The sequence below is a fragment of the Astatotilapia calliptera genome, chromosome 6 (genome assembly GCF_900246225.1).
Source record: "Astatotilapia calliptera chromosome 6, fAstCal1.2, whole genome shotgun sequence".
Lineage (NCBI taxonomy): Eukaryota > Metazoa > Chordata > Actinopteri > Cichliformes > Cichlidae > Astatotilapia > Astatotilapia calliptera.
In genome coordinates, this window is record NC_039307.1 from 15,727,501 (window position 1) to 15,752,054 (window position 24,554).

A 24,554-nucleotide genomic window follows, 5' to 3' on the forward strand; every position below is an offset into this window, starting at 1 on the left:
GAAGAAGAGCCATGGCAGCATCTCAACTCGGATTCATTCCCACTTCTATGCCAGTGTCACTCATGGCCTGCTGTCAGAATTTTGTGGGTTTTTTCACCTCAATGAATGTTGCCACTCATCCTTTGGCGACACAAACTTTAGGTGCATTTAGGCACTAAAAGCTATTATGACCATGCCCGAGCACAGCTTCTAAATACTGCACGCCTGTTAGTGTGTATGAGAGGCCACGCGAAAGGCAACCAGAGCGTGAGGTTGCGATCACAAACGATTTCAATTCACGCAAAGAAAACACAGAAAAGTGTATTGTATATTGTTAGTATTTCGTATTATCTGCTATGTGCATGTTTGCGCACATGAGAATTATTTGTGTATGTGTGAGTAAGCATTCGTCGGGTATGTAGGAGATGAATCAGAGCTGTTACTGGCAGTCAAGGTGACTGTGTTAAGCCCCTTGAGCCCGCCGGTTGATTAGAAATGTGGTTTCAGATGATAACTGAGTCAGCGTCTTTGGTTGGATACTGTTTATTTTTGGTCGTAATAAATAAGAACAAAACAAAACAAAATAAAACATGTTTCTCTCCTCAGCTGCTGTGAAAGGATTCAATAAAAGAACATAGTGATTATACCCCTCTCTTTCTCTCTCTCTCTGAAATTGTTAGTCTCAGAGGATTGAAAAAATAAAGTGAAAAGAGTAGGATATGTTAAATGATTAGGAAAAAACAACTTGATATAGTCTGGATGTATGAAAATATACTGTAATGTTTGATGCAGTTTCAGTATTTAAGTGAAATTCTGACGGTAAATCAGTATTTTTCTATAAAGCAACAGATATTTTTTTTACAGCAGTACATGTAGCTTGAAGAAACACATTTAAATCTTAGTAGTCATGTAATAATGACATGTTGGTGTTTATTATATGCACCTGATGTCGTCTATGTTGAATTACATTCTGCAGTCTGCGTCGTGTAACTCTACAGTTCCCGGTTCTCTACTGCATTTCTTCATCAAAACTGACTGCGGCACATGGCCTTTGAGTGGGCTCTACATTTGAGCTGCGTTGATGTACACTGGTCAACAAGGTGCTGGAAACATTCCTCACAGATTTTGGTCCATATTGACATGATAGCGTTGCACACTTGCGTGAGATTTGTTGGCCACTGACTCTGAATACAGTGTACAGAGTACAGTGAACTTATTGTCATATTCAAGAAACCTGTTTGAGATGATTTGAGGTGTTGCATCATCGTACTGGAAGCTGCCATCAGAAGAAGGGCGTTCGCTGGTTATAAAGGGCATGGTCAGCAACAAACTCCAGCAGAAAGCATAGATCTAGGCTTTCTTGTTGTTTCCATCAAATCTGGAATGATGCAGCAAATATCAATACTCATCAGGCCATGCAATGATTTCCAATCTTCTATTATTATTATTGTTATTCAATATTCTATTCTCAGCTGACAGGAGCGACACTGGTGTGGTCTTCTGCTGCTGTAGCCCATTTTCCACTCAGAGATGCTTTTTTGTCTATCTTAGTTGTATCGAGTGGTCACTGTTGCCTCTCAAACAACTGGCCATTTTTCTCTGACCTCTGCCATCAACAAGGTATTTTCACCCAGAAAACTGATGCTCATTGGATATTTGCTCTTTCTCGTACTGTTCTCTGTAAATTCCAGCTGATAAGCAGTTTCTGAAACACTCACATCAGCAAACATGCCATGTTCAAAGTCACTTCAGTCAGCTTTCTTCCACATTCGGATGCTCAGTTTGAACATCATCAGGTCGTCTAGACCATGCCTTCAGCCCTAAATGAATACCATGTGATTGACTGATTATAGATTTGCATTATAGGGCGGTTGAACAGGTGTACCTAATGAAAGTACATGAAAACTGTAAAATATTGTTTGCACATTGACCTTGCTTCACCTTTTCCTCAGTAATGATTATGTTAAACTACTGCCAGCATATTTTACATATTTAAAAACATACTTAAATTGCTTTGTAAGGCTCATTGCCAAAGCATTTATCTTGTGGCCCCTTGAAGATTTTGGCCAGTGGCTGGGTTACCTAAGCTGCCTGTTCAGGAGTTTCTTATCACAGTCATAATTTTAAGCCGGGAGCAGAAACACACCACCTGTCAGTGTCAAGGCTGAAATCTGAAGTCTTTTGGGTTATTATTTAATCTCTCTACCTCATGGCTAAAACGTCTCTGCTGGTTTGTTCTTGTCTTGTTTTGTCGCTATACCAACAGCCTAACCGCGCACTAAACACCACCTGTTTGATTCTTGGATAGGATCGGACCTCCTATTTCCCATTATCACAGTGATTTCAGATCTCTAAGCCTGCACGTACTGTACGTACAACTGCAAACACACACACACACACACACACACACACACACACACACACACACACACACACACACACCTTCAAATATACAGCCACACACATTAAGTCAAACTTCTACTCACTCCCCTCTGCTTCAGACTCCCTCAAACATCACGCATGAATGCATGCCACGGGGAATCAGCATGGCTTTGATAACAGCATATGTTTTCATGTAGGGATTGGAGTGTGAAGATCTCTGAAGGGAAGCTGTGCTTCTGCCAGCAGACAAAGGGGGCACAGGGCCAAAGAGATTTAGAGTGGCTACACTGCAGAAATGCTTCAGTGATCATACAGAGCTGAGTGCCAACAGAGGTGAGATTCAACGGAGCAAAGTTTGGGGGAAGACCAGGACATCTTGGGTCACAGGAAAGACAGCAATCAAGTATCCGTGTTGTTCCTCTCTGATTGTCATGGTTGTCATGATGTGTATGAGTTGCGGGATGGTCGTACGCATCACTGTGACTTGCTACCTTGTTAAGATTTGCCCACATCAGTGAGAATTTTTACTCCTGAGGAATATTTCATACTCCAGTGTGCACTGTCAGAAGAGGGTTATACTTCATTGCTCATATTTCGTCATTCTTATTTTCATTCTCCGTGGCCTCTGTGCTTTCACAATTGAGAGCATGTCTTTGCAAAGGCATTTTAATCTTGTTTCAAACTGTGCAGTAGGAGAGTCCTGATGGGATAAAGATAGCACACTTGTGTATATGCCACAGATTTTGTTCCTTTTCCTTCAAAAACCTTTTACTTGCTTAGATCTTCTGAAGAATTTCAGATGGCTTTTTTTTTGACAGTTGATATAACACTGGAGTGTTTCAGTATCTGTGCCAAATTGTGCATGTTGTGATGCCCTGCAGTGATGCAGTAGGTGAAGGCAGGCGGGATGGGAAGAGAGCAGCACATGAAAGCTGTAGGTGGGAATATAGTTACGATGCAGCCATGCAGAATCCCACGACAGTCAAAGCAACAGTCTGCTCTTGTTTTTACTTAGCTGTAAGTATATCACGCTGGCTATGCTCACAAGCACCCACTCACCACCAGGTGGTTTCTCTAGGTGTGAGTGAAGTTGAATGACTACCAATATCAAACAGATGAAGACTTGTGCAAATGTTTACTTTAGCACTACATTGTTTTATACCTCAGAGGAACCGCGTAGAAGATTCGGTGACATGCAGTAATGTAGTTGTGTCCTGTGTTATCAACAGTATAATCAGTTTAAAGGTGACAAAGCTCAAGCATGACTTATCTAATTAGACAATACAATGGTTGGCTTGAAGTTTATCTGCGTGCTCTTCTACCCGTGATTTTTTTTTTATAGGTGGGGGTTTGTGTGCACAGCTCCTGGTGAGCCTTCATGTGAGCACACAATACCCCTGAGTCCTGTTGGGTTTGCTGCTCCTGTGATGCGATAGTGCTTAGCTCTGCTGATGATTGTGATGCGTACCTCTTTGACCTCTCCTTGCTCAGAGCAGGAGTAAACAAAAAGAAAAAAGGGAGAACAAAAGAGATGAAGGACACAGTGTTCTTTTCAAAGTGACCGTGGCTCTTTTTGCACCTCAGAAACATTTCCTCAGTATGCTGGGAATAGCTTTTGCTGCCAAAGCTAAAAAAGCTCTTCATTTTAGAGGACTGGTCTAATGGAAACACCAAACTCAATTTCATCACTCATTGCTAATAACTAAAGTTTTTATTGTCAAAGTTATTTGTGTCCTAATCTCTCAGCCCATTGCTACGAGTCCACCAGGCTTTTGCACGTACACTTTACATCAGTTCTTCGTGCTTTAATCGACTGGCTATAACACCTGGCTGCTTGTGCAGAAAAAAAGTAAAAATGAAACTGACTAAACTCATTGGCATGGCCAAAATATGCCTATTCCCAACTCTAAGAGAAGCAGCAGAGCCATTTAATACCACCTTCCAACTTTTGCTAAGTTACTTGCTCTGGTTGACATATTTTAAACTTATTTCTACCTGCTCATTGCTCTGCTTGCTTTTTTTTCTTCTTTAAGTAGCTTGTGTACAGTTCGACGCTATAGTCATTTAGAGAACAAAATAAGTACAGCTATATAAGCCCGAGCATGCTGAGTTCTGAAACCCGGCTGATATGTAAATCTTAGAAATCAATTATATTGCCAGGAGCATGATGCCGCTGGTAATTTCGCCCTCAAGCAACAGGAGGCAGCTGAATATGGCCTAGATCTGTTAGCATTAGGAGGGTTTTTTGGATTATACCCAGTGTGACAATTGAACAGCTTACTGCCTCTGAATATTAGTATTCACTTGTTATTGCTGCGGCCGGCCCCCGCATCTATTTTTGGCAGACCATAGCAGAGCTGGAACAACATTGTGGTGGTATTCATTATTCCCTTGGTGCTAAATAAAGAAGCGGTGGAGTCTCAGTGTTCTTTTTCTTTGTCTATCCTATTGTTTGCATCTGCGGAATATTCTGTATGCATGTGCATATGTGTCTTAAAGGTGTTAAGTGTGCATATGAGCAGTTTTGTCTCATTCTCGGCATCTGTTTACCGATCTTGGGTCTGGCTAAGAGGTTGTTGACCTGATTCTGGTGAGAGATGCCTTTTGAAATGCGGTGGTTTGATTTAGTAATGCATAGAGAATTAAGTATCAAAGTCAGTTTTGATCATATTTTTTTCCTGTTATGTTTGTTTGGCACACTTAAGTTAACTTTATAATGAACTGTTTATATTCTTGGTGTGCTCTGTATTCTTAGTTAAATTGAATAATGAAGAATCCAGAATGGTTCCTGCACTATGGGTGAACTGCAAAAGTTTTGATTTTGCCTTTCGTTGACTGTTAGAAGTAAATCATGTATTATATGCATGTTAAGTTCATCTCTAAGTCTGAATTAGCTGTGAACGAGTTTGAATTGTTGTCTGTCTCTGTGTGGGTTCTGTGACAGACACCCTGCTGTAGACCCTTACAGTTGTACCTCACTCCTGACCTCCTCTGTATATATTGACAATAATCTGAAAGAAAAATTCAAATTTGGATTAATCACTCCAAAAGGTCTGTTGCCACTGATTTTCAGTCCAGTTCTTTTGTAATTTGGTATTCTACCTATTTCCCTTCCTTAAGAATGACATCTTGATAGCTAGCCTTCAACTGAGGCCATTTCTGATGGATGAATGATGATCAGTTAAAGCGTCAGATGAATCCAGTCTTTGATAGATGTTTTTCCAATTCCTCAAGGACATAACTTTCCTCAAATTTTGTTGAGGACATGCTGCACACCGTGCTGAGATACAGTGTTTTCAGCTAATAGCTCCATGGGAATCACTGTGTTGGTGAAAAATATTCTTACACTAGTTAAGTTTTCTATTATCTCCAGTGTTTCTTATATCTGGGATTAAGTCTGATAAACTTTTAATTTTTAATTTGTGATCATTAAAAGGCAGTATCATAATACTGTCAATGCTATTATTTTTTCCACAATGAACACATATTAATTTCTTTCACATATAAGGTAGAAAAACTGCTCTAACTAAACAAACCAAGCAAACAAACAGAAAACAAAATATCAGTAAGACACTATAAGCCAAATTGCTATTTTAACCATTGGTATCAGTCTAAACTTTCACAATCACTGCATTTTTTTCTCTATTTTTAGGGGACGCTGTGGCTAATAAAAAAGTTCCCCATTCCATCATGTTCATTGAGGGGAATGAGGCCACTGTTTCCATGGCGATATTTGTAATCTAGTCTGTCTCTAAGGGTGTGAGGATTGTTCTCCATTGTCCTCAAGAAAAGAGATGCAAGGGGAAAAAAAGAGAGGACAAAATTCTGAAAAGGGGAGTCAGTCACAGCCTAGCTTGGGATATGCCAAGAGAGATGATTCATATGTGAATTATAGAGTATTAATATTTTTTTAAAAATTATTTCTTTAACAGTATTTTATGTTCAGGAAAAACTGAAATAAACCTATGTTGTTTGTGGAACTTAGAGTCCCAAAGATATCTAAGTTGACTTTCAATTTTGTGCTGTTAAATATTACGTAAGGTTTAAGGTGCAAACCTGGAAAAAATGTGGTATCCAGGTTCTGTTGAGTCACCTTTCCTATCTCTACAACTCCCCTTCTAAGCTGTCCGTTAGAACTGATATGTTTTAAAGCTTGACTCAGAAGTAAAGGCACATTTGTCTACTGTGTACACATCACTTTCTGTTACTGCTTACTTGAATTGAAAAGGTTACTTGGTGGTTTTCCTTTATAGCGAGACACCTTTCAAAAATACTGAGATATTGCAATTACATATTGCAGTAAGTCAAAGGATGAAGTTTTTATCCACTTAATAGACAAACATGAAAGTAGAGACAAGGCCACGTCTAAAAATAGGGCTGAGATGGATTTTAAAAACACAAACTGCCACACATGCTTCCTGGGCTTTGTGCTTGTGCCTCATTAAATATTCAGGAAAAGAGCCATCCTTGAAAAAAGTTTTCAAAGATGCCAAAAGCTGCCCATTGTTCAGAGTGAGAGCAGCGATGATTGGATTTTGTTTGAACAAAAGAAAAGCTTCATCAAAGTTGGATTGTCATTATTTCACATGGCCCAAGACCGGGTGCAGAAAGTCTCATTTCTCAGTGGACTCTGACTTTGTTTGCTGCTTAATGTTTGATTCGCTTGAGGGTTTAAACTACGGCACTGTGTTGTCTAATTAGCATGTGTGTAGCACTTAATGATTTCTCAAAAGGAAAGATTTGAAACATGATCCTGAATAAACAAAACAATTACTATCATTTACATCACAAAGTGGTAAACAGACTAGATGAAATGAATGAAAATATCTGTGTAAGTGTTCTTATAGTGAAATACAGTGTAAAGAAAGAATGTAACTTCTTTAAGAATTAAAGGACAATGTACTTTTGCAAGTAAAGTTTGGTTTCTGAAAATTAGCCTTGTCATGCAAACTTTTTAGAATGCTACTGATGTACTGTCGGAGGGATCTGTAGGGTCCTCCTCAGTGGTTAGCACAGCAACAATAAAAACACCTCAGCATTTCTCTCCTTGCTCGTTCAAAGCAAACTGACACCAGCGTGCATAACTCCTGAATAGAAGTAAATGTACTTGCAGACCTGGGATTTCTTTTGTGTGTTAAGTCCACCATTACCACCCAATGTTAGCTACGTTTTTAAGAATAGTTACACACAATGGAAATGCAGAAATCTGTTGCTGTGATCTTTTATTCATTGGCATCATTCTTTTATACTTTTGTTTATCTTTGAAGTCTTTCTGCCCTCCTGCTGTGTATGACACAGCATGTGGGAGTATTGCTGCTATTTAGTTTATTCAGCAGACATCAGCGTGACACTGAGGATGTTTGGCATCCTCAGATATTCCTGTGACTCTAGTCTGTGTTGACTGTTTTGTGGTTAACCATTTAAACTTTGATTCTCTTCAATAGATATTTCCTGCTCAAATATTTTATGACTGCACCCATTATAGGATTGATTCTTAATTTTTGTCTCACTCTTTCTTCATCTCTCTTCATCTAATCATTTTGATCATCTTGTAGTTTAATGTAGCCACTTACAATGCATGTGAATGATTCTTGACTCATTTTACTCGTTCCTAGAGATACATAACAATAATAAGGCAGGGAAAATGCATCTTCTGTATTACCCGTAGCTGCCATTGAATTTGGTTACTTTTCCCCTCTGCTTTGCATCAGCATCTGTCGGTGTTGATGAAGTAACACCGGAGACACTTTGTATCCTGGCATCGAGTTTTACCTTTTGTATGAAGCTTATTTATGTATTCCTGTGCTAGTGATAGCTACTCTCAATTTGAACAGAGTAAATGCACTGTGTTGTAGATGGGATGCTTCTTAAAATCGAAGTGAATGATACAGCATTCAGAAACTGGTGTTCAGTGTCGTTTGTAGTAATGTCATAAGGAAGTAATGTATGGTTATTTAACATTATACATTATAGAACAGTTTTCAGTTCTTTTTTGTCTTCTCCATGTTTACAGGGGGCAAGTCCATTGGATCATGCTTCCAGTCCCAGTGTAGCCAGCATACAGCAACCTCGAGGGCGAAACAGTTTTGTCCACGAACACTTCCAGGCTCAGTACAGGTGAGAAGCACAGATGTAAAAATGTGTTAAAGAACTTTGTTTTTAAAATAATGTTTGTAGCATCAGGTGACTGGATGAATGTTCCTTATTTGTTGGCCTTTAAGCTTCAGATAGTTTCAACTGCACTCTTAGACTTACGCTGACAACGATTTCTGGAAACTCTTCCAGGTATCTCACCAATTATGCAACATTCGGTTACACAATGTCCTGGGGTTGTGTTCGAATAAACAGAATGAAATGCATACTTTTAAACATATATTGCTTTGGCTAAAGTGACAATGTATTTTCTCTCCTCTGGATAAAAATCAGTACCTTGGGAAAAAGTAGGTCGGACAGACCTATAAAGGATTAAGGGATTTATCTTTAGTAGTGGCCTCTGGCTCTTATTCCTTCATTCACAGCGGAAAGTCAGTGACTGAGGTTTTCTAGTTTAATAGATCCATTAATGGAACTGCCTCTAGACCTTTGAGAAACTTTGTCAGCACATGTGGTGGACTACAATAACATCACTTTGAACATTCATTTTTTCACTTGATTGCTGAACAATGTAAACTTGCTGCACCCTTGTGAATATCAGGATGTACTAAAAAAAAATTCTTTATTTTAAGTTAATATTCGATTGGATAGTCAGATGATCTAAAAGGGAAATAACTTAGTATTTGGAAGGGAGAGATTATTTTTAGAATAAAAAAAGAAACACACACAAAAAAACATATTAGTGAAAGGTAGTCTTGGCCCATAAAGATAGTAATCTTTTCAGCTCCTTGTTACTAAGCCTGATTGAAACTTGTGAATGTCTTTTATGCATGACTGTAAGGCATGCTGTCATCAGCAGTTAGGCCAGTACAGTATGTTTCTGCATGTAGCAAAATATACAGAGATATGTTTCAGGAGCTTGGAAAGAAAAGCATCTGGACTTCTTTAAGTTGAGCTTAAAGAAGAAGTCCAGGCGCTTTTCTTTCCAAGCTCCTTAGACTACGAGATGACTGAGAACCTTCACAGACAGTGATATGTTTCCTTTTCTATTAGAGAAATAAGCGAGTAATATATATAAATTCATCAATCCCAATTTTTTGTGATTAACTCTGGCAGAGTGCTTGCTTTCTGATACCTCACACTTGGTCATTTTTTCCCAGTGGATTCAACATCACTATAATAGCTGCTCTGCAACATAGGTCACTAATGCATGATATGTATGACTGGGCTTCCAGAGAGAGTGCTAGTGAATTAGGCCCATACTGTGTCTGAGCACCATCCATCCATCCATCCATCCATCCATCTTCATCCGCTTTATCCGGGGCCGGGTCGCGGGGGCAGCAGCCTAAGCAAAGAGGCCCAGACCTCCCTCTCCCCAGCCACCTCCTCCACTTATCCGGGGGAATACCAAGGCGTTCCCAGGCCAGCCGAGAGATATAATCTCTCCAGCGTGTCCTGGGTCTGCCCCGGGGCCTCCTCCCGGTGGGACATGCCTGGAACACCTCACACAGGAGGCATCCTTGTCAGATGCCCGAACCACCTCAGCTGGCTCCTTTCGATGTGGAGCAGCAGCTGCTCTACTCTGAGCCCCTCCCGGATGGCCGAACTTCTCACCCTATCTCTAAGGGAGAGGCCAGCCACCCTTCGGAGGAAGCTCATTTCTGCCGCTTGTATCCGCGATCTCGTTCTTTCGGTCACTACCCACAGCTCGTGGCCATAGGTGAGGGTAGGGACGTAGATCGACCGGTAAATTGAGAGCTTTGCTTTTACACTCAGCTCCCTCTTCACCACGACGGACCGGTGCAGCGTCCGCATTACTGCAGCTGAAGCCCCAATCCGTCTGTCGATCTCCGGCTCCCTTCTCCCATCACTCGAGAACAAGACCCCGAGATACTTGAACTCCTCCACTTGGGGCAGGAACTCATCCCCGACCCGGAGTGGGCACTCCACCCTTTTCTGGCTGAGAACCATGGCCTCAGATTTGGAGGTGCTGATCCTCATTCCCGCTGCTTCACACTCGGCTGCGAACCGTTCCAGTGCGAGCTGGAGGCCCTCACCCGATGACAAGAGCGATTCATAAGACCCTTATGAAAAGGACACCGAGGGAACAGTTTACCCTGCCCGGGATAGGGTTACCGGGGCCCCGCCCTGGAGCCAGGCCCGGGGAGGGTGCCCAAGGGCGAGCGTCTGGTGGCCGGGCCTTAGTCCATGGGGCCCGGCCGGGCACAGCCCGAAGAGGAGACATGGGCCCATCCTCCCGCAGGCCCACCACCCGCAGGAGGCGCCATAGGGGTCGGGTGCATTGTGTGCCGGGTGGCGGCCAGGAGCGGAGGCCCTGGCGGACTGACCCCCGGCTGCCAAGACTGGCAATAGGGACATGTGTCTGAGCACATGAGATTTTATTTAGGAGGACTGTGTGGAATAGGAGGACGCCTTTTTTCATGGCTCATTAGTGTTTTTTAGCTGCAAAGCTAAATGTTTACTTAAAAACTTAAGTCAGTTTATGCAAAATTTTATGTATTAAGTATTTTAAGTATTTAAGTTGTTAATGTTTGCCCATTACATTTAAGCTCAAGTGGACAAACATTTGCAGTCCAAAGGTGGGCAATAAAGTCGCAAAAATGTATCACAGTATTACAAGAAATTTATGATAATGATGATACAGAAAAAAAAATTGAAATATGTTTTAAATGTGATTGTATGCATTGTCGTGCAAAATTTCGATAGAAAGCACCTAAGCATAGAAGAAAGTGTTTGTATTAATGGATGAATGAGGCACTATATACTGCATGAACCAGTCCATTTACCATTTAGAAGTGCATAGGAGAGCATTTCTAAGTGGAAACAAAGTGGAGGACATTTTCCATCCTTCTTTTCAGTTGCTTAAAAAGTTGCTTAAAATCCTCTTTTTCCACTGTTTGAATTATTTCCATTCGTGTTTACGCCTCCTGTCATACAGAGTCTAACTAGCAAGTGCCCCAGTTAGGCTCAGTTTGTTTAGTTTTGGGATGTACATCACCAGCTGCTCATATCTGCTCTTTTCATGACTTCCCAGCCTGCTTATATTCATTCCATGGTGTATTTTTGCCTCAAGTGGTGAAACAAGTTTTTGTTTTGTTTTTTTGCATATTTTGCATAGCATTGTGCTTCATTGGAAGATGTTGAAGTCTCTTGTTACTAAATCTTCATCAAAGGTGGACATGTGACTTTGGCTGTGCTTTTCTCGTTGTTGTGCACATTAGAAAACATTAGACCAATAATATCATGATATTGCACTTTATCACGCAAAAATGATACCAGTATTGTCACAAATGATATGATGGATTCTTATGATGTGTTTGTTGACACTGGGAAGTCTAGCTTAGTTCAGGGGTCACAAATCTGCAGCTCTGAAGTCACATCCAGAGGCTACTTTATGTAAGGCTTTGATAAGAAACTAGATGAATAAGGGCTAAAACTAAAGATTTTTTTAAAAAAAAGAAAAGAAAACTTCTGTAACCTGTTAAAAAATGAACAATTTAAATTAAAGTTGTTATAATTTTTTACATGTATCATAAGTCCTGATTCCCACTAGGAATAGTTTCCAACCTGCGGCCCTTTACTGCATGTCTTCCTCTCTCTCCACTTCCCCGTGTGTCTATACTGTCTCTATCCAAATTAAAAAAAAAAAAAAAAAAAAGATTAGAAGAAGCATTAGTAGGAAGACGGTGACAGACTTAAAGCTGTTGATTGAGAATCAGCCTAAACTAGTACATACAGTGGGGCAAAAAAGTATTTAGTCAGCCACCGATTGTGCAAGTTCCCCCACTTAAAATGATGACAGAGGTCAGTAATTTGCACCAGAGGTACACTTCAACTGTGAGAGACAGAATGTGAAAAAAAAATCCATGAAGCCACATGGTAGGATTTGTAAAGAATTTATTCGTAAATCAGGGTGGAAAATAAGTATTTGGTCACCTCAAACAAGGAAAATCTCTGGCTCTCACAGACCTGTAACGTCTTCTGTAAGAAGCTTTTCTGTCCCCCACTCGTTACCTGTATGAATGGCACCTGTTTGAACTCATCATCTGTATAAAAGACACCTGTCCACAGCCTCAAACAGTCAGACTCCAAACTCCGCCATGGCCAAGACCAAAGAGCTTTCGAAGGACACCAGGAAAAGTATTGTAGACCTGCACCAGACTGGGAAGAGTGAATCTACAATAGGCAAGCAGCTTGGTGTGAAAAAATCAACTGTGGGAGCAATCATCAGAAAATGGAAGACATATAAGACCACTGATAATCTCCCTCGATCTGGGGCTCCACGCAAGATCTCATCCCGTGGGGTCAAAATGATCATGAGAACGGTGAGCAAAGATCCCAGAACCACACGGGGGGACCTGGTGAATGACCTGCAGAGAGCTGGGACCAAAGTAACAAAGGTCACCATCAGTAACACACTACAACGGCAGGGAATCAAATCCCGCAGTGCCAGACGTGTTCCGCTGCTGAAGCCAGTGCATGTCCAGGCCCGTCTGAAGTTTGCCAGAGAGCACATGGATGATACAGCAGAGGATTGGGAGAATGTCATGTGGTCAGATGAAACCAAAGTAGAACTTTTTGGTATAAACTCAACTCGTCGTGTTTGGAGGAAGAAGAATACTGAGTTGCATCCCAAGAACACCATACCTACTGTGAAGCATGGGGGTGGAAACATCATGCTATGGGGCTGTTTTTCTGCCAAGGGGACAGGACGACTGATCCGTGTTAAGGACAGAATGAATGGGGCCATGTATCGTGAGATTTTGAGCCAAAACCTCCTTCCATCAGTGAGAACTTTGAAGATGAAACGAGGCTGGGTCTTCCAACATGACAATGATCCAAAACACACCGCCCGGGCAACAAAGGAGTGGCTCCGTAAGAAGCATTTGAAAGTCCTGGAGTGGCCTAGCCAGTCTCCAGACCTCAACCCCATAGAAAATCTGTGGCGGGAGTTGAAAGTCCGTGTTGCTCGGCGACAGCCCCAAAACATCACTGCTCTCGAGAAGATCTGCATGGAGGAATGGGCCAAAATACCAGCTACTGTGTGTGCAAACCTGGTAAAGACCTATAGTACACGTTTGACCTCTGTTATTGCCAACAAAGGTTATGTTACAAAGTATTGAGTTGTATTTTTGTTATTGACCAAATACTTATTTTCCACCCTGATTTACGAATAAATTCTTTACAAATCCTACCATGTGGATTCATGGATTTTTTTTTCACATTCTGTCTCTCACAGTTGAAGTGTACCTCTGGTACAAATTACTGACCTCTGTCATCATTTTAAGTGGGGGAACTTGCACAATCGGTGGCTGACTAAATACTTTTTTGCCCCACTGTATTTAGATCATCAAAATTGCTTATTCAAAACACAAATACTTAAAACTTTACTTTCTGCTTATGTGATGATCAGAGCTAGGATTTTACGTTGGGCATGAGCTGCAGAAGATTGTCAGATTTCACCCTAAACTTTGGGTTGGGTTGAAGAGGGACATTTTAAAAAAACCTGTCCCCAATGTGAAATTCCAAATAATTTACTAGCACCCATTTGTCGGTACTCTGGAAACGGGACATGGATTGAGTTAAATCTTCTCTGACTCACAGCTGATCACACTCTGTAGAATAGTGCTGTCGTGTCATGTTTGGTCTAACACGCACAGTTGACCTGGAGCATATTGGTGCTGGTCAACACAAAGGTTAGGCTCTGACCATTATGCTGTTAAGTTAAGCAGTCATTCATTCATGGGATTATCCATTTCCTTCACTGGCAGATGATGGATTGAATGCTTACTGTTGAAGACTATCCCTGAAGACCATCGTCTCCCGCAGTACTCTCAGAGCGACTAATTAAAATAACTTGGCACTGTATCTACTCATTGAGTCAGCTGTAGAGATGAAGATCGCTCTACTTAGACCTCTTCTTCTTTGTCTTTTCCATTCACTCTTTCTCTCTCACACTAAAACATCAACACACACCTGAACGTTTATTAGATCAAACGCTAATTCATAAGCTGATTAGAGGAACTGTGCATTTTGCCATTACAAGTCACACACGCATTAATACGCACACGTTATTACTGAAACATTTACAAAGTGTACTTTGTTCTTTCCTCCAACTCATACCCTTCTCATACAGCATGTCCTCTCTCCTCCTTTTTTCCCTTTGAGAACAATCCCAGCTATATTTAGACAAAGAGAAGAGAATTTTGTCTGTGAGTGCAAGCAGGGTAATGCTTTCTCCTTGCATAAGAGTGGCTGTAATTAGGTCTATATGCCACACACTTACACTTTCACAAACATACACCATCTGTCTTGTGTGTGTGAGTGTTTGTTCACAAACACAATTTTAGTCATTAGCTTGGGTTCCACTGTATCCTGGCATCATTTTTAATGTTAAAGAAGAAAGGCATGGCTGCTTCTTAATGGACTGATTTTGTTTTCTGGTTCTGGTTTGAATGAAATAGATTGTAAAAGAAGGAGCGCAACGCAAAGACTGGACAGTTACTGTCTAACATCATTGCACTCTATAGTGAAGCTGTGCTAATGTATGACACAAAATATCATTCATGCGAGATATACCATTAGTGCCAGACATACATGCATGCACATCTGTCTGTCTGTCTGGGTTGGCTGCTAATCTCTCAGTAGACTTTTCTGTGCTTTGATATGGAACTTTAAGGGGAAACTTAACACTGATCAGAGACAAATAACTGTGTTGTTATTCTGTCAAATTAGTACCATCTATTAATGTTATAGATGAACAGGACTGATAACGTTTGCTGTCAAGCTGCCATATTAATGTTAGCGTTTCATTATGTTGCTGTTGAAAGACTGCTAATAGTTAAATGGCGAACGTGTGCATCAGTCAGGTTACTGTTTATTATAACTTTTTAACACTGAAGTGTTATCGAAACAAAAGCTTTACTGACCTCTCAAATGCCTCATAAAGTGTCGTTGGATGTTTTGGACTCAGTGAAGGCCTGCCTGTCTGCAACCATGCCGTGTGACATTGTATTCTAAACAGCGTGGAGGCAGCGTGGAGGCAGAGATACTGTTGCATGAGCAACCGATTCAGTAGTCATTTTTAATATCAATCGCTGTGAGTGTTGATTTTTTTTGACAACTCTAATTATAAAGTTTGTTTTCTGCTCATGTTTGTGTGAGTGAGTGTAATAACGACCAAGCTAACACATGTAACTGCATCACTCAAAAAGTTTACAGCTGTGGGACTAGAGGCTGTTTGAGAAAGCTGTCTAAAATAGAGAAATGTGAGACAGTGGGGCAGGGCCATGTGTGCTAGTAACAGGTCAATACACATTTTGTACAGGCTAAAACTAATAATCTTTTCTCTTTTTTTGATCAATTCGTTAATCAATTGTTGAAAAGCTGAAAATATTTTACAAACACTAAATTTTCACTGACAGGTTCTTTTGTTGTTTTCTGACCAATGTCTTTCTACTAGAAAACATATCACCTAAATCAGTAGTGCTATAACTGAAACCAGTGAGCTTTGATTTATTTCCAAACTCTGATGCATTGCTTTCCCTGTGACTCATTCTCAGTTAATAAGTAAAGAAAAATTCCAGGAGAGTTGAGTATTTGTTTTTGTGCTCTGGGTTTCATCAGACCTCCTACTGTGTAAAGATTCCTCATATCCATTTGTATTATTTTCTCTTATCTCATATCAGAGTTTTAGTCTGCTGAGTCTGGAGCATTATTCCTCCATATACTTTTCCTCTTTGTGTCACCAACAGGTTAAAAAGGAGTCACTTTCCTTCCAAATGTAGACTATCCAAAGAGCCGTCACTCACTTTTTTTTTGTTTTTGCCTGTGTCGTCCTCTGAAAAGGACGACACAGGCATGTTTCTTTTCGGCCTTTCCCTCGCTTGTTCGCGCTTTCCTTCCTTCTGCGCTTTCTTCCCGGTTCCTTTTATATCTTACAGAGATGCTCCTCAGAGAAATTTTAGTGGAGTTGTCTGATCTGAATAAATGTTTGCGATTAGAGCGAAGGCTGTCTTGGGGTTTGGGTTTCCTGTGTGGGAGTTGGTGCTCAAGTCGCTCGGCTGTGCCGCTGTGTTTAGATGAGTCTTTGTCATAGCCTCCCTCTCTCCTCCGTCTGTCACTCTCAATTTTGTGGCATCTATTTTTAATGGCCAGAGAGATGTGCGGAAAGCCCGCGCCTCAGTCTCTGGCTAGATGAACAAGATAGTTGAAGGAAGGTTACTTTTCTCTTATCGCAGTGGCTTTTATTTAGATGTAGATTTGTTGTGAAGGAATATTATAGCTTTTAAAGTATAATATTGTTATGTTATGATATTCATGTCTTCAGATCAGTGAAAGTAGACTGAAAGCTATATGCAGGCAAACAAATCATTGTTTTTATATATCCTTGAAGATAAGCTAACAGACGTAACCCACAAATGTTTAAAAAAGCAAAACTAAAATGTTGATCTACTTACAAAATTTAACGGAGAACAAAAGATGTGAGTCCAATGTAAGGAGTTTATAACACATCATAATAACCATCGCTAATAAACTATAAACTAATATTTAATCTATAAACATTTATTCAATTCATTTCTATTTGTATATTGGGCCAAATCACAACAGGAGTTACCCCAATGTCTCAAGGTCAAAACTCTACAATAATAGAGAGACAACCCCACCAATCAGATGACCTATGAGCAAGCGCTTGGAGACAGTGGGAAGGAAAAACTCCCCTTTAGCAGGAAGAAAGAATCTTCTGGCAGAACCAGGCTCAGGGATTGTTCGGGGTGGGGGGAGGGAAACAGGACAAAAGGCACCCTGTAAAGAGAGCCAGAGTGTCATAATAATTCATGATTAAATGCAGAGGGGGGTAATGCATATAATTTCTTTATTTATGGCATTAGGTTGTGTAATAAAAATATTCTGATTTGTAGCTGATATGAGACTTTGACATTTATAGTCATTGTCACTTGAAAATATGAACTGAAGTTGAGCCATCTACTTACCTTTTCTTTAACCGTGATCATTATAAAGTGATACCCAAGTTTTCTCTACCAGTCATGCACTTTTATACTATATCCTTTGAAGACTCATCGTCCCATTAGGAAGTGCAAACTTCCTCTCATCTTCAAAGATGGTCTGCAGGAGCTCTATTTACCCCCAAAGATGCATTGTGGTTTGGAATGTACTCACGCTGTCCTCTTGGGGGGATCTGTCTGGTCGACCCATGCTGCAGAGCGGAGTGCCTGCTGAAAATATGGCCAGACGTTCACCCTCTTTACTTTGATTTTGATGCTTTCACCACCCACAATGCTTACTTCGAGCGCAGCATCGTGCAGCAGTGTTCCTCCCATTGATACCACCCCACTCCCTGTTGTACTTTGAAGTGGGTGCTGGCCATTGAGCGCAGGGCATTATCAAGCGAAAACAATTCTTTGATCTCTTTTTCCTTTAGAGTTAGCAAAAACAAAAGTCACATTGTAATTTGGAGTGGATGAAACAGCAAACCTAAATTGTTTTTATTGCTAGAACTGAAAATTACATCTCTGCAACTTTTTACACTAAACATTTTCTCACAGCCTGTAATGAAACAATAAATACAACAGATGTCACCTATGCTCACACCTGTTAGTTGTATTAGTTTTTTTTAATGACCTGAATTTTTCCGTCGTATAATTTTTATGTCTCACAAATATTCTTTTTTTTTTTTATCCCTCTTTAGCGTACTCTGTCACATCAAATAAACCAATTTTGTATTCTGATGGAGGAATACTTGCACAGAGGTATGAATCAAAACAGCCTACATTGAGCCCAACTTGAGCCCAGCTATTGACACTCCATAGTCACCCATCTACTTGTTTCCACTGAGAGCTGCTCTACTTGACTAGTGTTGTTCCATCAAGGTGATCTTGTCTGTGTGATGATTACTGCTGAATTAATATTGCATAATGCACAGATGCTATAACCCAGGCTCAGGTGGTAACAACATGTCATATTGATTATGTCATTCAGTACATTTTTTTCATAGTAGCTGGGACAAATATCACAGTTTGTTTTCATACCCTGATCGTAGGAAAATTCTTTTCATGTTGCTAGTGTATAAGCCACGTTATCACATTATGCTGTCAGAGCTCATATACCATGAACAACTCTCCACTGTCCAAAGTGAATGTATTTTGTGTATTTTGTGCCGAATGTGTACTATCTTAATCATAGAAAGACCCGGAGTACAAAAGTTTCTGGTTAAGTTTTCCCTCTAAGACTCAAATAGAAGTTCACGTCTCTGGAGTTTTGCCTCATTAAAGCAGGCATTTTTCCTTTAGTGGGGACCCACCATAAAATCACCTGTGACATCCAGCCCTGCATATGTGTGTGCGCACATACTGGTGCACACATAGCCAGTTGGAGCAGATACCACAGGAGTCACTTCACTGTATATAAATGCACTATGTGGTGCAGTTTTACCCTGAACATCAGCTAAAACACTCCATGTGTGCAGATGGACAGAAAAGAACTGTCACAGAAATACAAACCAGGCCACAGAATTGGTATTTGGGGTGGGTTAATGAGGTTAAAAGGTACTTATAGGTACTTATTTATAGCAGTGTATTTGGAAAAGGTAGCAGAACTGTGTGCCTAAATTTTGCTCATTTAAAATTAAAAAAACACTAATAAGATGGTTGTCGTTGGATCACGTCTATTTTTAATCTATTTAACATGTTATCTACATTCTACAGAACTTTATTATGTTATAGGCGTGTTTTGAAAGCAGAGGATATATCTTTAACAATCTGAGATCACAGCTGATGCAGATCAGTTTAAAAAAGGCTTCAGCACATCTTGTCTCTGTGTTCAGACATCTCACGTGTAGAATTGCAGTATTAATTTGGTCCATTAATATTTAGTGCTTTTAAAAAAAATATTTTCCAGCTGCACTAACAGGAACATCTCGCCTTCCTTAAAACTTTATTAATTTATGTGAATGAAGTGAACATCTCTGGCTGACCCAAACTAAGATACATGAGGCAAAAAGTCAGAGAATGAATTTCCACCTGAAACTAGCCAAGCTAAAAAGAAAGAACGAGAAGCCATGATTCAAAATGCTGCAGTGCTCAAAATCTGTTGCATTATTTTTTTTTTCTTTTACAGTTAGTTTTTAAAACTGCTTTAGCAGTGAAAAATGGGAAAGTGCAGTCATGTTTCCCTCCGTTATTTGTTGCACGGGCTAACATGAAGAAACGTATGGATCATTTATTTCAGGTAGGAAGGACGAAGCTCATATGTATGCAGGTGACACAGAGGCAATTTTCTCTAAAACTACGGGTGGGGGTGGGCGGTTGGGGGGTCTGGGAATTAATACTTAGTAAAGTGAGAGTTTGTATGAGACTTTAAATGTGAGCATGTGCGAGAGAATCTCTGCAGTCCTTTAGCTGAGTTAATTTCCCTTGACGGGAGGTCTCCACTTGTACTCTCTCTTAGAGAAATAAGAGTGCTCTCCAGCCCAGAGCCTGTGACACTTGACTGACTGACTGACTGACTGAAAGGCAGACAGAAGAAAATGAACTTGCTTTCTCTCTCTCAGTCCCAGTAGAAGCAATGACTTATAGAGAACTATGATGTTTATTGCAGCCCCAGGTATGCTGTGGATGGGTTTAGCAGATGTCCGAAAAATGTGATTGAAAACTAAAAATAATCTGAAAGAAAAACAAACAAAAAGCCCTGAAGGCAAACTTTTCAAACCATGATTCAGAGTACAGAGTAATCCTGCTGCTGTGTAACAGACGGGAGCCTTTTTTCCAGAAGACAAAATAAATAAAATAAATCACTTAACAATTTAACTGAACCTACTAGAATCACACTCTAGACTTTATGAAAGGAAGTATTTAGATAAAGGCAGCTGCTGCAGTGACTAAACAGTGATGTTTTTGTTGTTAGTTCTGTGTGTGTGTGTGTGTGTGTGTGTGTGTGTGTGTGTGTGTGTGTGTGTGTGTGTGTGTGTGTGTGTGTGTGTGTGTGTGTGAGAGAGAGAGAGAGAGAGAGAGAGAGAGAGAGAGAGTGTGTGTGTGTGTGTAACTGACTGTGCTCAGAAATACATTTCAAAAAATTGAAACTTCCAGGAAAAATGAAGCTACAGCTGTTGCCAGACTTTTGAAAGCACTGCCTTCCACCAGCATGCACAGTGCTTTTTCTAGATCACATGACTTTTATGCTCATATAGCCGTATCCTGACCTGTTGTTCCAGCCACATGCCGTCTTTATATCATTTCTGGCGTTGTGCTGCAAAGCTTCCCAGTTTGGAATAACAGTATGAAAAATGCTGGAATCAGGCAACGTGCTACCGCATAACGTTTTGAGATGCTGCTGGCGGAGTGTTATTTATATAGCTCGGAGCAGGACGGAGGGATGCCGGGTGGTTCGACTTTCTTGATGATAAATAAAGGAAGCTGCTGCTGTGCATGTGTGTGGGTGTATGTGTTGTAGCTCCGGGTGTCTGGTTTAAACTAAAGACTGGTGGTCCTTTGATTTGGCACCTGAGCGTTGTAGATGCTGTACAACGCTTGCTTTTTGTCAGACGCACAAACACACATGCACAGACATCAGCAAATAAAGTTCTCATATCGTTCACCAGACTGGAAACACTGCCAGCCTCGAGCTTTTTAAGTGATGCTTTTTGTTTGTGTGTGGGTTTTCCTGCGTGCACGTTTCAATGTAAGCGCAAGCAAGTTTTTTTTTTTTTGGTTTTTTTTTGGGGGGGGGGGGGGGGGTGCACAACATTGTGTTTTTGTGAATATAGCCTGTCAGTCTGCTTTGCCGAGTACAAACTGGCATCATTAGTGAGCCTTAGGCTGGCTGCCGCAGCACACTGGGCTGAGCACTGACAGCAAGGAAATGTGGAGTTTAAAAACTGTTATTTTTTCCATCGTATTTGTATATTTGACAAGTTTGCATCTCTGAAAACATCGTTACAGCTCAACTGACAAATCGTAGTAAGACGTAGCAGCATCTGGCAACGCACGCGCTCGTAAATGTGCACACACCCTGAATGCTGTCAGTGATAAGAGAGCATTAAGCAGCATCAATCAGACTTAAAAACAGCAAACACATTAAACAATTCCAGTTAAACAAATTCTGAGTTTTATCCACACTCACCCTCTGAAATGTTAACTACCTAAAAAGAAAACTCTTCAGAAGCCTTTTTCAGTTTCACACCTATAAAACATAATGGCGTTCGCTGTGGTGGAGATAAATGGTTTCTTGTAATTCTCCTCCGCTCTGTTGAGTTAGTTCTGAGAAACTGGTTGAATAGAAAACAGTGTGAATAAGCGCCTTGATATTGGCTACAACTTCAAAATGAGTTCATAAACTGAGCAAAGCTGTTGAATTACATTCAGTTATCTCAAATGAATAATAGGATTACATTCCCACACTATGAGAGGATTACGTGGCACTAGAACACACTGAACATGGTGTTTTTCTTTGATTGCCACATAAGAGGCTAGATTGCATTTACGTGTAGAGAATGACAAAAGGTTATTTGAGGCTAGATTGTGGATTTCAAACTAAAGGAAAAACTTAGAAAATTCCTTGCATAACTGGTAATTTGCTGTACTTCCTGTACTTTCAGAATCAGAATCAGAATCAGAATACTTTATTGATCCCTGGGGGAAATTATCTTTTGTTACAGTGCTCCATTTTAAACCAACATTAAGACAAGACAGACAATACGCTAACTAAGAATAGTACAATATATACATATATATACATACATACATACATAAGTCACTTATAAATAAATATTTGGAAAAGAAACATGTGTAGTTGTAGCAGCAAACAGTGTGTTAAGTGGATGCGTTGTACAGGGAGATGGCCACAGGCAGGAATGATTTCCTGTGTCGTTCAGTGGTGCTTTTCGGTAATCTCAGTCTCTCACTGAACGAGCTCCTGTGACTGACCAACATGTCATGGAGTGGGTGGGAGGTGTTATCCAACATTGTCTTTATCTTGGACAGCATCTGCCTCTCCGACACCACCTTGAGGGAGTCCAGCTCCATCCCCACAACATTGCTGGCCTTACGGATCAGTTTATTAAGTCTGTTGGCATCTGCGACCCTCATGCCGATATCCATGTACTTATTGGTTGGCAGAGGGTTGTGGGCCATACTACAGCCTATTTTTGTAGACACATCCTGCAAACAATTCCTGGTAATATTTACAGCAAAAACATGATGATGACTACCAAACACCTGGACACACAGCCATTAGTGTGATCTATAATATGGTATTTTTAAGACCAATACTGCTGGTATGGGTATTTGGTGAATTAATTTTTTTTAGTTGTAGTTACATATGTGCTCCTATATGCTCAGATTATCTGGTGGTATTTTTCAGGTGTGCTCCCATCACAGTAGTTGCACAGTGTCCCCTGGTGGATGAACTATGCAACATCAACACCAATAACACGTTGCTGAAGGGTGTTTCTCCCGTCTCTTAATGCTCAATTCCGATTTTTTGATCAAATCCGATTTTTTTTTGTCTGCTTGTTCACACTACAAATAAAATGCGACAGCAACGCGCTCTAGTGTGAACGCTCAAAGCGTCCCGCTCAAAGAAGACGTCACACACAACGCGCTCTGTTTAGACCCAGAGCAAACAGTATTGCTTGACTGATGGCTGTTAATATAAAGACTTCGGACTTTACGTTTCCCAATTTTTGCTTTAAGTTATTTTGTTATTTACATAATAATGTAAATAACCTAATAATGATCCTTATTGCTGTTTTAGAGAGGAGCGGTGCTTCAAAGGATAGTTGCAGATTTCTGTCAGAATCTGCAGATTATACAGTACAAATAAAATGTTCACGTTGTCTTCCCAACAGTTTCGCTGGATGGCCAGGAAGCGTTCACGATGTCTTCGCAGGCGCTGATAATTGGCGTCTGTCTTGTGTCAGTGACGTAAAAGACGGATTTGATGCGACATGACCGTTCAAACAGCAGTCGCTTTCTAAAACATCGGCTATGTATCGGATTCAGTACCACATACGAAAGTGACCCAAATCGGATCTGAAAATATCGGATTTGTGCCGTTCACACTGTCATACCATGATCGGATATGGGTCGCATAGGGTCAAAAAAAAATCGGATTTGGCAAGCAAAATAATTTGGATTCTTTTCTGGGAAACTGTCATGCTTTCCATCTTTATAAGTAGCCTTGCAGGAAAAAACAAAGCTGAAAAATGTGTATAAGTTTTGGTCAGTAAGCTAACAAGCATGCTCACCATAATGCATTTATTTGTTTAACAGCGTCATTTATATCTGCTTTTTAGTGTAGATTGTTGTTGCTAAAGGCCCGCATGTTGGGTTTCTATCCTCGTGTCAGTCCTCCACTCTGATCATCTTCACTTCTGTTTGTTCAGAAACCTCGACAGGTCCCTTCTGTGTCTTTTTTCTCTATCGGCTTTGCTTCGTAGCTTTTGTCAACTTGACTGTCCTGCTGCCAGCCTTCTGTTCGTTTTTAATCTGTACTCCCACTTTGTTGTCTTTTTATTTTCGTCTCTTTGTTCTTAACTTTTATTTGCTCTGCCTTTCGGCCTCCTGTGCCTGCTGCCCTTTATTTTTGAGCCTTTGTTTTCAGGTTTTCCCCTACTTTAACCCCCATCACCATTCCTTCTGCTATTAAATATCTTTGGAATATTTAATGCTTGTGAGCTGCCTCACAGTGTTGTAGAGGGTAAAAAATATGTGTTTGCAAATTTCTTAAGACAATTACATAAAAAAAGCATGATTAGCTGAGGTCAAACAAAGTATTAAATTAAAAACCATGAGGTCTAGCTCAAAATTAATGCTGTCCATCCCACGGACTAATCTCAAATCTTGTGGCGATAGAGCCTTCTCTGTGGCAGGTCCCAAACTTTGGAATAGTCTTCCCCTAAATATTAGATCTGCACAAACACTTGATCAATTTAAATCACTACTAAAGACATTTTTATGCCCTGGCTTTTAACACACTATGACCCAAGCATTTTGGTCTTATTTTAATAGTCTTAGTTATTGTTTTAATTATTTTATTGCCCTTTCATTGTTTTATATTGTTAT

The 24,554-nt window shown here is 40.4% G+C and overlaps 1 protein-coding gene across 1 annotated transcript in view; it reads left to right on the forward strand.

Moving 5' to 3' along the window:
- The window catches only part of usp43a (ubiquitin specific peptidase 43a), a 134,063-nt gene that overhangs the window by 30,197 nt on the left and 79,312 nt on the right, over positions 1 to 24,554 (forward strand). Inside the window, exon 3 of the mRNA XM_026170554.1 lies at positions 8,375 to 8,478. Within this exon, the coding sequence (XP_026026339.1) occupies positions 8,375 to 8,478 (104 nt within the window). The remainder of the gene's footprint in view (positions 1 to 8,374; positions 8,479 to 24,554) is intronic.